At 42.9% G+C, this 13,816-nt stretch overlaps 1 protein-coding gene across 2 annotated transcripts in view; it reads left to right on the forward strand.

The window, feature by feature from the left end:
• Positions 1-12,183: 12,183 nt before the first annotated feature.
• Positions 12,184-13,816, forward strand: part of KIF3C (kinesin family member 3C) — a 63,947-nt gene continuing 62,314 nt past the window's right edge. For both annotated transcript variants that reach the window (XM_027850462.1, XM_027850461.1), the window contains exon 1: positions 12,184-13,712. In XM_027850462.1, the coding sequence (XP_027706263.1) occupies positions 12,201-13,712 (1,512 nt within the window). In that variant the 5' untranslated portion in view covers positions 12,184-12,200. The remainder of the gene's footprint in view (positions 13,713-13,816) is intronic.

Below are 13,816 nucleotides of genomic sequence, written 5' to 3' on the forward strand. Positions count from 1 at the left end.
CAGATATATTTCCTCGGGAAAAATATTGACTGACCTTGGTTTCCTGTTGAGAAATACAAGACACATTATTGCTTGCTAAGAATGCAAATTAAAGCAGAAGATACAAGTATTTTTTTTCCTCAGTGACTTGCATTGAAAGTAGAAGTGTTAATAAACCTTAATTAGTGAATGTCTTCATTTTTCTTCTAGGCTGGATTTCTGGGTTCTCTCTTTAACCTCTACTAAAACAAAACTCCAATGCTTTTTTTGTGCTCTACAGGTGACTGTGCCTTCTTTATTTGTTTTAATTAATTAATTAATGTCCTAAAATGTTTATAGCAGCTCTCTTTGTGGTGGCAAAGAATTGGAAATTGCAGGGATGCCCATCAATTGAGGAATGACTCAACAAGTTGTGGTATATGACTGTGATGGAATACTATTGTGCTATAATTAATGATGAACTCAAGGATCTTACAAAAACGTGGAAAGACCATACCTTCTTTTAAAAAAAAATGAATATACATTTTCTTTTTTGTTATTGACTTATAAATCATTAACAAACAAACATTTTAATATACAAAGAACCAAAAGGAAGACTACATATGTGCCCATGAACTTTGGTTATTTGTGTTTCTTAACAATATTTCTTACTTTAATATAGCAGTAACCAAATTGCCCTATCTGCCTCACCTTCTGAATTTCTTTTGGTTTTCTCCTGTACATCTTTTTTTTTTCCATTTTTTCCCTGTACATCTTAAAATATGTTATTAGTGAGTTTTTCATTCTTTCCCCCCTAATTATTAACTCATCCCTCTCCCCTACCCTGAATGGCTCTTTTTAATACATAAGAATAGTAAGACAAAACAAATCAAACAGAGGTCATTTCTGAGAATGTGTGTCTCCTTCTGGAACTCTAGGTCATTGCCTCTACCAAGACACTGAAGGCATGCCTCATCATCGGTCTTATAAATTTATGATTTGGTTGTACATTTTTTAAAAGGCTAAACCAAGGAAGCAAAGTCCTGGCAGCAATCACTGAGCTAGAAGCACTTTGAGCATCGGCTCCATGTCAGACTGTGTTTCTGTCACCTGAAGACCAGCCTTGGGGAGTGCAGAGAGACTCACAGACCAAGCACTAGGCACCAGCTGGTGAACTTGAGGGACCATAATAACTCATGAAGAACATGAATGGTTGGGATCTGCTTTGGTGACTGGAGTACCTGAATAAATGAAATCTTGGATCATTTGAAAAAGTAAAGAGGTATCTTAAAGTGATATATAAAAGCAGGCTATTATTATTGTTGTGGCTAATATTATCTAAAGATTAGTTCATCACAGGTACTTTATAGTGAATCTAGGGGAAACCCAATTTCCCGGGACCACTTGGCCCCTCTGTGAAACAGACCTGAATCAACTTGGTCTATTCTGGGGATTCTTTGACGAGGTCAAGTAACAATGGAGCTATTGGACCAGTATTGAGGTGGCACAGTAGATACAGTGCTGGGCCTGGAGTCAGGAAGACCTGAGTTTAAATTTGGCAGACACTTACTAGCTATATGACCTTGGGCAAGTCACTTAACCCTATTTGCCTCAGTTTCCTCAACTGTAAAATGAGCTGCAGAAGGAAATAGCAAACCACTCCAGTGTCCTTACCAAAAAAAAAAAAAAAAACCATATGAGGTCAGGAAGAGTCAGACATGACTAAACAAAAAGAAAAAAAAAAAAGGACCAGTAGGAATCATCATACCTAGCAGGGAGTTGAGATAATTTGTTGAAGGGTGTGACCTCTCACAGCAGAGAAAAGAGTCAGCTATGAATTCAAGAGAATTCACCCTGGCTGTCAGGAATAGAGCTGTGAAGAAAAGCAGGCCGAGAGAGTCCAGCTGAACAATCTGAGGAGCAGAGACGCTGCACATAGGAGAAAATAACACGAGGATACCAGGAGAAGAAAAAGAGCTACAGGATCAAAAAATTAGAGCTGGAAGAGATGGTAGAGGCGACTGACTCATTTTATTAATGAAGAAACAGGCAGAGAAGTTAAAGCGACTCTCCCACAATCACACAGTTAACATCTGAGGTAGAAGTTTAATTCAGGCCTTCTTGAGTTTATGGAAGGGAGGGATGTTTAGTTATTCTTGTTCCTCTGAAGACATCTCAGTAAATGCATTTGAAAAGTGCTGCCCCCCCCTTTTTATGTGGATATTCTTTTTATTAAAAGGGGCAGAAAAGGACATTGCTGTGAGAAACAGAGAAAATCAGCTTGAGGAAAATCATAGATTGGTTGTTTTTTTTTTGACCTGTTGGGTTATTTTCTTTTTTTCATTTAAAAAGATTTGAGTTCCAAATTCTTTCCCTTCCTTTCCCCTCTCCCTCACTCATTGAGAAAGGCAAGTAATATGATACCCATTAAACATTTGCAGTCACGCAAAATATATTTCTATATTAGCTATGTCACAAAAAAAAATTTTGAAGTGAAAAAATGCTTCAATCTACACTCAGAGTTCATCATTGTTCTCTCTCGACGTGGATATTTTCGTCATGAGTCCTTTGGAACAGTTGTAGATCATTGTATTGATAAAAGTAGTTAAGTCTTTCACAGTTGATTATCATTCCAATATTGCTGTTACTGTATAAAATGTTCCCTAGCTTTGCTCACTTCATTTTGTATCAGCTTATGTAAATCTTCCCAGGTTATCCCCATTGTCATTTCTTACAGCACAATAGTATACCATCACAATCATATACCACAACTTGTTCAGCCATTCCCCAGTTGATGGACATTCCCTCAATTTCCAATTCTTTGCTATCACAAAAAGAACTGACAGAAATACTTTTGTAGATTTGGATCCTTTTTCCCTTTTCTTGGATCTCTTTTGGATATAGACTTAGTAGTGGCATTGCTGGGTCAAGGGGTATACACAGTTTTATAGCCCTTTGGACATAGTCTCAAACTGTTCTCCAAAATAGTTGGACCAGTTCACAACTTCACCAGCAGTACATTAGTGTCCCAATTTTTCAACATCCAGTATTTGTCATTTTCCTTGTCTGTCATGGGCTCCAACCAGTATACTTTTACTTTATCTTGCCCTGATCCAGACTTTAAATCTATTAGCCAATCTGATAGGTGTGAGGTAATACCTCAGAGTTGTTTTAATTGCATTTCTTTAATTATTAGTGATTTAGAGCATTTTTCACATGACTATTGATAGCTTTGATTTCTGAAAACTGCCTTTGGCCTTTGATCATTTATCAATTGTCAAATGGCTCTTTTTTCATATATAAATTTGGCTCAATTCCTTACATATTTGAGAAATGAGGCCTTTATCAGAGAAACTTGCTGCAATTTTTTTCTTACTTTTCTGGCTTTCCTTCTAATTTTGGCTGCACTGGTTTTATTTATGAAAAACTTTTTTAATTTCATGTATTTTTTTTTTTACTTCCCAAGATCCTATATCTTGTTTGGTCCATAGATCTGACAGGAAAATTTTCCCATGCTTCCCTAATTTGCTTAGGATATCACCCTTTATGTCTAAATCATATGTCCATTTTGACCTTATCTTAGATAAAACACAGACAGTTCTGAGGATCTAAGAAGAAGCAGCCTTTCAGATCAGAATACTGAGAGGATTTGGGGAAAAGCAGAGCCCATTTGAGGCAAAAGTAGTTAAGAGTAGACTTTAGTGTATGGTTTTGGGGCAGCTAGATGGTACAGTAGATAAAGCACCAGCCCTGGCGAAGGGAGGACCTGAGTTCAAATCTGGGCTCAGACATATAACACTCACTAGCTATGTGACTCTGGGCAAGTCATTTAACCTCAACTGCTTCACCAAAAAAAAAGAAAAAAGGGTAGGGTATGTTTTCCCATTAATAGATTTACATAGGATTGTTTTCAGGATTTGGAAATTTATTACTGAGAAATAGAATTAAAGATACATAAAATATTTTTAAAGCATTTGTTATGTGCAAGGCACTGTGCCAAGCTCTGGGAATATAAATACAAATACAGTCCAGCAAGACATTTCCTGCCCTCAAGGAGTTTTAATTCTAATGGGGGAAGGCAGCTCATAAACAGGAGCTAGAAATAAGGGAAGATTTGCCCAGCAGCATGATGTGAAGATGGCCAGGAAGGGAGGTGAAAGTCTAGATCTGAGCTAGATAAAGTAAAAGCATGCCAATTGGAGCCCAGGAACTAAGGACTGTTGTATAATCACTATTTATGTTATCTCTGACAGAAATGTGGATTAGACTTTCTCAACCTAAATTAGAGATGGGTTACTACGCTTAAGGAGGCCCTGATCTGAAGTATCAGAAGCCACTTGAGAAGTTAGCTGAACTCAAGCCAGTGAGAGAAGCTATTTACGAAAGACACCATATAGAAGCCAAAAGAGCTAAGAAATCAGGAGAAGAGAAGCTGAGAGGCTACAGAAGCCAAAGGAGCTAAGATATTGATAGGAGCTGAGCACAGCTAATACCAACTGAAAACAGGAAGGCTTTATAGGTGATGCAGGGAGCTGATCTGATTGGAGAAAAGCTTTGCTGCTAGCAGCTGACTGGCAAAAAAAAAAAAAAAAGAGCACCATACTATACTGAATGAAAAGTTTGCTAGGGAAAGGCTGACTTGCTCATTAGCATCATCCATAGCTTGAGAATAGGGAAACCCCTCAAATATTTGCCTACATTGACCTTGAGTGCCCTCTATGTCTTCAAAGACAAAAACCTCTCAAAGGCAATAGAGAGCAAGACTATCCAGGGATTAAAGGAAACTGCTTTTCACTGAAAGAATGTCACAGTCTCTTAGCATCTAGTCAAGGAAGAACATTTGGGGAGCTCTGAAGACCTCAGGCTTAAGGCTACTGTTAGCTAAAGGAACTTAACCCTGCTTTAGTGGCCCAAGAGTATCAACAAAGCAGCTTTGTCTATCAGGAGAGCAAAGAAGTTCAGAAGAGAAACAGGTAATGTACGGTGCAGCTTGGCCCCTAAAGAGATCATAGGCATGTAGACCTTCATTCCAATGTCCTGAGATTCCCTGAATACATGGGCTTCCCTAATCATGTGCCACATTGCTATGTCTCTATAAGTTTGTGCCTACTCTCCTCCCACCCATCCAAGGACACTGTGTTTTGGTGGGAGAATGTGACCTAAGTTTATGGATGGATTGTTACATTTTGATAATTCTTGCTTTTGCCTTCTTCTGAGTAAATGTTATGTTATAGCTATGAGTGCTTTTGGCTTTTCAGGGAGTAAATAATTCATGACTAAGTGTTAATAGGGAGTATCAGGGTACACTGACTAAAGGAGCTGAGATGCTATTACTAAGCTAGGGCACAAGAATCAATGGCTTTGCTGTTTATTTTACTATAGGGATTCTTTTGTTACCCCTGGGTACTTTTCTGTTATGGGTGCCTTGGAAAGAATTTATCCTTTTTGCAGCATTTTACGCCTCATAGAACATTGCTTCACTTGAGAGTATTTTTCTTATGGGACCAATGAAGCAGCTGAAACGTATATTTAAGCCCACTTGACTGATATTCACCACTGAGATGCTGTTGCATCTCATATTCACTCTGTGCTCTGCCTTCTGGTGGCACAACAAGGGACTTGCCCTCATTTTCTGCATTTTGCAGTCTTTGGCCTTGATGTGGTATATAAAACCTTCCCTTTATATCACTTGCAAGGGATGCTGTGAAGAAATGTTTTGCTTGTGTGCCTGGCATAATAGGCAAAAAGGCACCTTTGAAAAGCCTTGGCAGGTACAAAAGACCGATTTTTGATGATTTTATAAATGTTTTCCTAATTCTGTCTTACAAACTTATGCCTCTCTAGCTTGCAGTAAGATGTTGCTTGCATTTTAAAAACTGATGGTTGTTTTAGTAAGCAACGATAAATGTTTCCATACCAAAGAGTTCATCCTACCATGTCAGTTTGTGTGTTCTGCTTAATAATAATATTAATAAAGGAGCATAAATAGCAATTGGTTCTGTTCTGACCAGAAACTCTGAGGGTCTTCCCCTTCAATATTGATTCTTTCATGAAGGTAAATTAGGCCTTCTTTTGCCTCAATTCTTACTTAGCCTTTCATTACTGAGTAGGCATTGCCTCAGACAAACTGAGACCTGGGAAAGACCACTGCATCCAGGGCCATCACTAGTCATCTTGACCTATGTCTTGCCACTGGACTCTGATGACTCTAGAGGAGAGAGTGAAGCTGATGACTCTGCATAGCCCTGCCTCACTTAAATGCAATTCACTTGCAAGTCAAGATATCACCCTGCTGCTGTCATTGGCCCTCTTTGAGAACGAAGGATGAACAATAATGATAGCTAACATTTATATAGCACTTACTATGTGCTAGGCACTAATAAGCCCTTTATAATTATTATCTCATTTGATTCATGCAACAATCTTGGATAGTAGTTGATATTTTAACCTTATTTAACAGACGAGGAAACTAAGACAAATAAAGTTTATGTGATTTGCCCAGGATTATACAACCAGTTATCTCCAAGGCTGGATTTGAACTCAGGTCTTCCTGAGGACCTGAGCATGGCATTCCTTCCACTGTACCACCTAGCTACTAGGGTTTTAAAGAGCAGAATGTTACTAATGTATGTTTGGTGGGTATTTTTTAGGATTGTTCATGAATAAAAAACAAACTTTGCAGCTCCATAATCTCCCAAAATGGTACCAAACACCCTATAAGCAATCTCAGAGGGGATTTCTTATTTAGGTGTACTAGTGCACACTTAGGATTTTGGATCTTCCTAGAAGGCCTAGGTCACTGGAAATGCTCTAACCCTCAAGGCAATGGAGATATCACTACTATTTAAAATGTAGACCAGTTGGGTAGTGCAATGGATAGAGCACTGGCCCTGGAGTCAGGAGGACCTGAGTTCAAATCCGGCCTCAGACACTTGACACTAGCTGTGTGACCCTGGGCAAGTCACTTAACCCCATTGCCCAGTCAAAAAATAAAATAAAATGTAGTACAGACTTATCCTTATCTAGTAGGGCCTCAGCCATTCTGCCAGGTTCAGTAAAATACAGAGCTGTTCCAGGATCCCACCAGAGAAATGAAATGAGAAACAAGTACCAGTCAACTTATTTATTCATCTTATATGCAAAGCACATCATGCGAAATTCTAGGCTGGACAAATCAAAAGCCAGAATTAAAGTTGCCCAGAGAAATATCAACAATCTCAGATATATAGACAATACCACTCTGACAGCTGAAAGTAAAGAAGAATTAATAAGCTTCTTGATGAGGGTGAAAGAAGAGAGTATAAAAGCTGGTTTGAAGCTTAACATAAAAAAAAGCAATAACTAAGATCTTGGTAATTGGTCCCTGGCTAATAGAGGGAGAAGAAATGGAAGCAATTTCAGATTTTATATTCTTAGGCTCAAAGATCATTGTAGACTATGACTGTAGCCATAAAATTAAAAGACAGTTGCTCCTTGGAAGGAAAGCTATGGCAAATCTGGACAACATACTAAGAAGTAGAGACATCACCTTGCTGACAAAGGTTTGTATAGTCAAAGCTATGGTTTTTCCAGTAGCAACATATGGCTGTGAGAATTGGACTATAAAAAGAATTGGATTATAAAGGAAAGAACTGACACTTTCAAATTATGTTGCTAGAGAAAACTTTTGAGAGTCCTTGGACAGCAAGGAGTCAATACTTAATTGACCAATTGACAATTGACCAATCAGTCAATACTTAAAAAAAATAATAATTCATACTGTTCACTAGAGGGTCAAATACTAAAGCTGAAGCTTAAATAATTTGTTGACATAATGAGAAGATGGACTCATTAGAAAAGACCGTGATGTTGGGGAAAATTGAAGGCAAAAGGAAAAGTGGATGGCAGAGGATGAGATGGATAGAAAGTGCCAGGGAAACAACAAACTTGAACTTGGACAGACTTTGAGAGATAGCAGAGAAGGGCCTTGTGTGCTATGGTCCATGGGGTGGGTCACGAAGAGTTTGACAGGACTGAATGACTGAACAACTAGTGAAAAAACAAAAATGATATGCGACTTTTTATGCTATAAGATAAGGCAACAAGCATTTATTAAATGCTTACTATGCACCAGGCATTATGCTACGTACTTTACAAATATTATCTCATTTGATCCTAATAACTACCCTAGGAGGTAGGTGCTATTATTGTCCCCATTTTACAGTTGAAGAAACTGATGTAGACAGAGGTTAAGTGACTTACTCAGGGTCACAAAGAGTAAATATCTGAGGTCAGATTTAAGTTCAGGTCTTTCTGACTCCAGGAACTGCACTTTATCCACTGTACCACCTAGCTTGTATCTGTATTCTTACAAATCTAAATGCCTCCCTTGAGCATACTTTTCATTTACAGGTACAGTAGCATTTTTTAGCTACTCCTTTATCCTCTTTGGTTTCCTACGTAACTTTTGCCAAAGCTAAATTGAGGAAAAAAAATGAATAAACAACTTAAGAAAAAAAAAGGATTAATAACGTCTTTGTGATTATTTTGTATAAATGGGAAGCATACCAGTGGGGGCTCAAGAGAGACAGTTGCCATTTAGTTGTGTATTTTCCCCACACCAGGTTTATCTCTAGGACTCTGGGAATGAGTTGTAGCCACATGTGTGCCCCTTCTGGGGAACTAGCTGACCTGCTAGAATAGATACAGGTTGGGGGGGGGGGGTGCTGGAGGTGGTATGAATAAGCCAGCCCTAGCCCAGGATGAGAGAGAATAAGAAGGTAAATGAGAGTGAAAATTAGTGCCATGTCCTCTATACTTGCCATAAAAACACAAGTAAGAAACAAAAGGAAAAAAAAAGACAAGGTGAACAGATACATTCAAGAGCAAAGAAATGGCATCAATGGTGCTGACTGCTACAGTGGGGTAAGGGAGTATGAGAGCAGAGTAAAACCATTGGCTTTTGCCAAAAATGAGTCAACCCAGTGAGGGGCAGGGTCTTCATGTGGCAAAATTGTGAAGCAGGCATATTTGTCTTTGATGGGCTCTTGTACCCCAATGTTTCCTACTTTCCTTCCGAGTCCAGCCATCTCCTTGGAGTCTATCCTATATCCTGTTCCTTCCAGCCTATCACCTTTCCATACATCACACAGATGCCCAATTGATATTCCTAAAGCATAGGTCTGGTGATTGTCACTCCCCTGCCAAAGAAGCACTAGTGACTCCTGATTGTCAACTAGGATAAAATCCAAACTTCTCTGTTTGGCATTTAATGCCCTTCACAAGCTAATTACAGCTTCCCTTTCCAGACTTCTTATACATTACTCTCTATCATGCCCTCTCCCATGCAGCCAAATTGACCTACTTGCTCCTTCTCAAACCTGACATTCCATCTCCTGACTTTTGCATAGATGCACTCTATCCCTGGACTGCACTCCCTCCCCATGTCTGTCTCTTAGGATATAGAGTCTCCTTCAAAATCCTTCTCAAATTCCCCATTTCTTCCTGAGGCCTTTTCTGATTCCCTCCTGTTTCAGTTGCTACTTCTTTATATCCTTCCCAAAATATAAATTACATTTATACTTTATACTCTTTCTATCTGCTCATATGTATGTAAGTTGGAACCCTCAACAGAATGTTGGTTTCTTAAGGGCAGGGGCTGATTTGGTTTTGTCTTTGATTCCCATCACCTAGCACAGAGCTTGGCATTGCTTAATAAATGCTTGTTGAATGATTTATTGTCATTGGCAAGTCACTTCACCCTGTTTGCCTCAGTTTCCTCATCTGTCAAATGAGCTGGAGAAGGAAATGGCAAACCACTCCAGTATCTCTGCCAAGAAAACCCCCAATGGAGTCATGAAGAGTAGGACAGGAATGAAAACAACTGAACAACAACAAAGAATGGATTAAGTTGTTGGCTGGTGGTAGCCAAAGAATTATCACTCTTAGGGTGTTCACATTTTAATGAGGCAATCTTGACCATGGAAAACTTTTGAACCTGAAAGCATGAATCTCTTATGCTGGAATTGCAGCTACAAGTGGGGGAAGCTTTTGGGAGTAGAGGATCCCTTCCTTGATCCTTTCAAATCTCACCATATAAGTTACCTGTTCTCCCTGCATATAAGACAGACCCTGGTGATAAGAAGGGAAATCCAACTGCAGGGACCTGGTGAGGAAATGGAGGGAGTAGCCATGGATCATCTTGGCGAGGAATTTCAGAGTGAAAGGAAAATGAAAAGCTCACAAAGATTGTGACTTACCTGGGGAAGCTGGGAGTCACACAACTACTAAAGTTTAAATCCAGATCTTCTGACTCTAGTTCTAGAACTCTTTCCATTATATATTTCTTGAGGGACCAGCTGGGTCAAAGGATCCTCAGACTAGAACTGGAAGATACCTCATAGGCCATCTAATTCAATTCTCTCATTTTACAGTCAAGGAAACTGAGGCTTAAAGAGGTGAAGTAATTTGCACAAGGGTCACTCAGGCAGTATCAGAGGCAGGATTTGAATCTGGGTCCTCTGAATCCTAAGCCAGTGGGACCAGACCACCATAGTTTTTTTTTTTTTCTATCCAGAGGATACCTGAACATGTAGGCAGAGGTGAAGAAACCAGTGGAGAGGGAGAGAGCATAGAATTTTAGACCCAGAAGGGTCTTTAGAAATCTAGTCCAGAAGTTCTTGACATTTCTTGTATCATGGACTTCTTTAGCAGGCTGATGAAGCCTATGGACTACTCAGAATATTTTTAAATGTATAAAATAAAATACATGGAATTACAACAAAAACCAATTATATGGAAATACAGTTATCAAGTTTTTTTTTATAAATAAGTCTAGACCCCAGATTAAGAACCCCTCACCTAACCCAGCTCCCTCATTTCACATATGAGAAAAATAAGGCCTTGACAGGTTAAAAGCCCCAGCCCAGGTCACACAGCAAATTAATAGCAGAAAGAATTAAACTCCAGGCGTCCTGGTTTCTAACCCAACGCCCTTTCCACCTTATTACCCTTCTTGATAATTGAAGATGCTAGAGAGGGAGGGGCTAAATGGGTAAGCTGAAGCCCTCAGGAGGCAGGAAAGGATGGGACCGACTCAATGGATTAGCCTCCATGGTCTCAAAGCCTCTAGTCCCATTGGAGACTGAACCCTGGAAATCCGGGGCCCTTCAGACTCCGCAGCGAGGCATTCAAGCCTGGAACTAGGACCCCTAACCTGCCCGAAAGCGGTTAACAAAGGCAGGACTACAACTCCCAGCATTCCCTGAGCCCAGCCCTGCAGGGGTGAGGGTGGGTAGTGTCAGGCTCTGGCGTGGAAATGATAGAAGCCACCGAGCGGGCAGGATTTCTGCAAAGAGAGGTGCCCGTTGTTTATTTGGAGGAGCAAAGGGCCAGCAGTGGCGCCGGGAGGAGATGCTTGACCATTTATCTCTCTTCTAGCCAGTCCCAGACTGTCTCTGCTCCCCCTCCCCCATCCCCTTACCCCACCCCAAGCGAGTGGGAGAGCTACGGCAGCAGCGGCAGCATCACTCCCCCAGCCGCCGCTGCTCCGCCCCATCCCTGTCTGTTTTTCTCTCTCATTCTCCGTTGGCGGCGGCGGCAGCGGCAGCGGCAGCGGCGGCAGCGGCAGCGCTGCAATGAATGATCCTCCACCCTGGGGAGAGAACTGTAGGTGAGCGTCTATGCACACAGAAGGGCCATGAAGGACCCAGGACCCCAGCTGTCCAGGACCCCCGGCTCTCCCAACCCACTGCCATAGAGTATTGGAGAGGAGTAGGAGGAGGAGACCAGATCCCTGCTGCCCACCCCCATCCTATTTTCCTCTTTCTTTATCTCATTGTTGCTGTTTACAACCCAGGGTTCCTTCTTCCCAGCATGGGCCGGGCTCCGGGGGCTGCCTCCTGGCAGGCGATGCTGCTCCTGTCGCTGCTACTGCTGCTCCTGCCACTGCCTGGTCATTCTGCCTAATCCTCGTCCTCAGCCCGGGGTGGTGAAAGCGAAGAGCAGAGAGCTTTGGAGGCCAGGACTGCAGCAGCCTACCGCCAGGCGAGCGCAGCGGCAGCCACCACCCCAATCAGCATCCCTCCCATCACCTCAGGAAGCTGCATGCACGTTGAGGAACAGCCCCAGTGGGCCGGGACAGCCCGGTGGATCTGGACTTAAGGGCAGGCAGACAGCCCAGGCTACTTGAGTGAGAGAGGGGCAGGGGTGAGGGTAGGATAGGGACCTGGGGTGGGGGGAAAGCGAGTACTGTGAGCTGCAGAATGGCCAATAAAGCCAAGCCCAGCGAGGCCCTGAAGGTGGTGGCCCGGTGCCGCCCCCTGAGTAGGAAAGAAGAGGCTGCTGGCCATGAGCAGATTCTGGAGATGGATGTGAAGCTGGGACAAGTGACCCTCAGGAACCCTCGGGCTGCCCCAGGGGAGCTGCCCAAGACTTTTACCTTTGACGCGGTATACGATGCCAGCTCTAAGCAGGCTGACCTGTACGATGAGACAGTGCGCCCACTCATAGACTCGGTGTTGCAGGGTTTCAATGGCACTGTTCTTGCTTATGGCCAGACGGGCACCGGCAAGACCTATACCATGCAGGGCACCTGGGCTGAGCCGGAGCAGCGAGGGGTCATTCCCAGTGCCTTTGAGCACATCTTCACTCACATCTCCCGTTCCCAGAACCAGCAGTACCTGGTTCGGGCCTCTTACCTGGAGATCTACCAGGAGGAGATCCGGGACCTGCTCTCCAAGGAGCCAGGCAAGAGACTGGAGCTGAAAGAGAACCCAGAGACTGGGGTCTACATCAAGGATCTCTCTTCCTTTGTCACCAAGAACGTCAAAGAAATAGAGCACGTAATGAATCTGGGCAACCAGGCCAGGGCTGTGGGAAGTACCCACATGAACGAGGTCAGCTCCCGTTCCCATGCCATATTTGTCATTACAGTGGAGTGCAGTGAGCGGGGTTCTGATGGCCAAGAACACATCCGGGTGGGCAAGCTCAATCTGGTAGACCTAGCTGGCAGTGAGCGGCAGGGCAAAGCAGGCACCAACACATCTGGAGGGGCAGCTACGCAGCCTTCAGGGGGAGGGGGTGGCACTGGAGAAAGGCCCAAAGAAGCATCAAAAATCAATCTCTCCCTTTCTGCTCTGGGTAATGTGATCTCAGCTCTGGTGGATGGCAGGAGCACCCACATCCCCTACCGGGACTCCAAGCTGACTCGGCTGCTTCAGGACTCCCTCGGGGGAAATGCCAAGACCATCATGGTGGCCACCCTGGGCCCGGCCTCACACAGCTACGATGAGAGCCTGTCCACTCTACGCTTTGCCAATAGGGCTAAGAATATTAAGAACAAGCCTCGGGTGAACGAAGATCCCAAGGACACGCTCCTACGGGAGTTCCAGGAGGAGATTGCCCGCCTGAAGGCTCAGCTGGAGAAGCGGGGGCTTCTGGGTAAGCGCCGGAGAAGCAGCCGCAGGAAGAAGTCAGTGGCCATTGAGGGGTACCCAGAGGGTTCTGTAACTGAGGCCTGGGTTGCTGATGAGGAAGATGACAACAACAATAACAACAGACCACCCCAGCCTACTCCAGAGGTCCCTCTGGAGAAGAATATGGAGAACTATCTGCAGGAACAGAAGGAAAGACTGGAGGAGGAAAAAGCAGCTATACAAGATGACCACAGCCTGGTCAATGAGGAGAAGCAGAAATTATTGGAGGAGAAGGAGAAGATGATTGAGGACCTGAGGAGGGAGCAGCAAGCCACAGAGCTCCTGGCCACCAAATACAAGGTAAGACATTGGGTGGGGGGCACCCTTACGTTCTCCTATGAGCTCATAGGCTCACTGAGCCTTCTAATCTTGGAACTGAAAGGGACCTTAGAGATAAACTACTC

Source organism: Vombatus ursinus, unplaced genomic scaffold, assembly GCF_900497805.2.
Source record: "Vombatus ursinus unplaced genomic scaffold, bare-nosed wombat genome assembly UNPS02009062.1, whole genome shotgun sequence".
Taxonomy (NCBI): Eukaryota; Metazoa; Chordata; class Mammalia; order Diprotodontia; family Vombatidae; genus Vombatus; species Vombatus ursinus.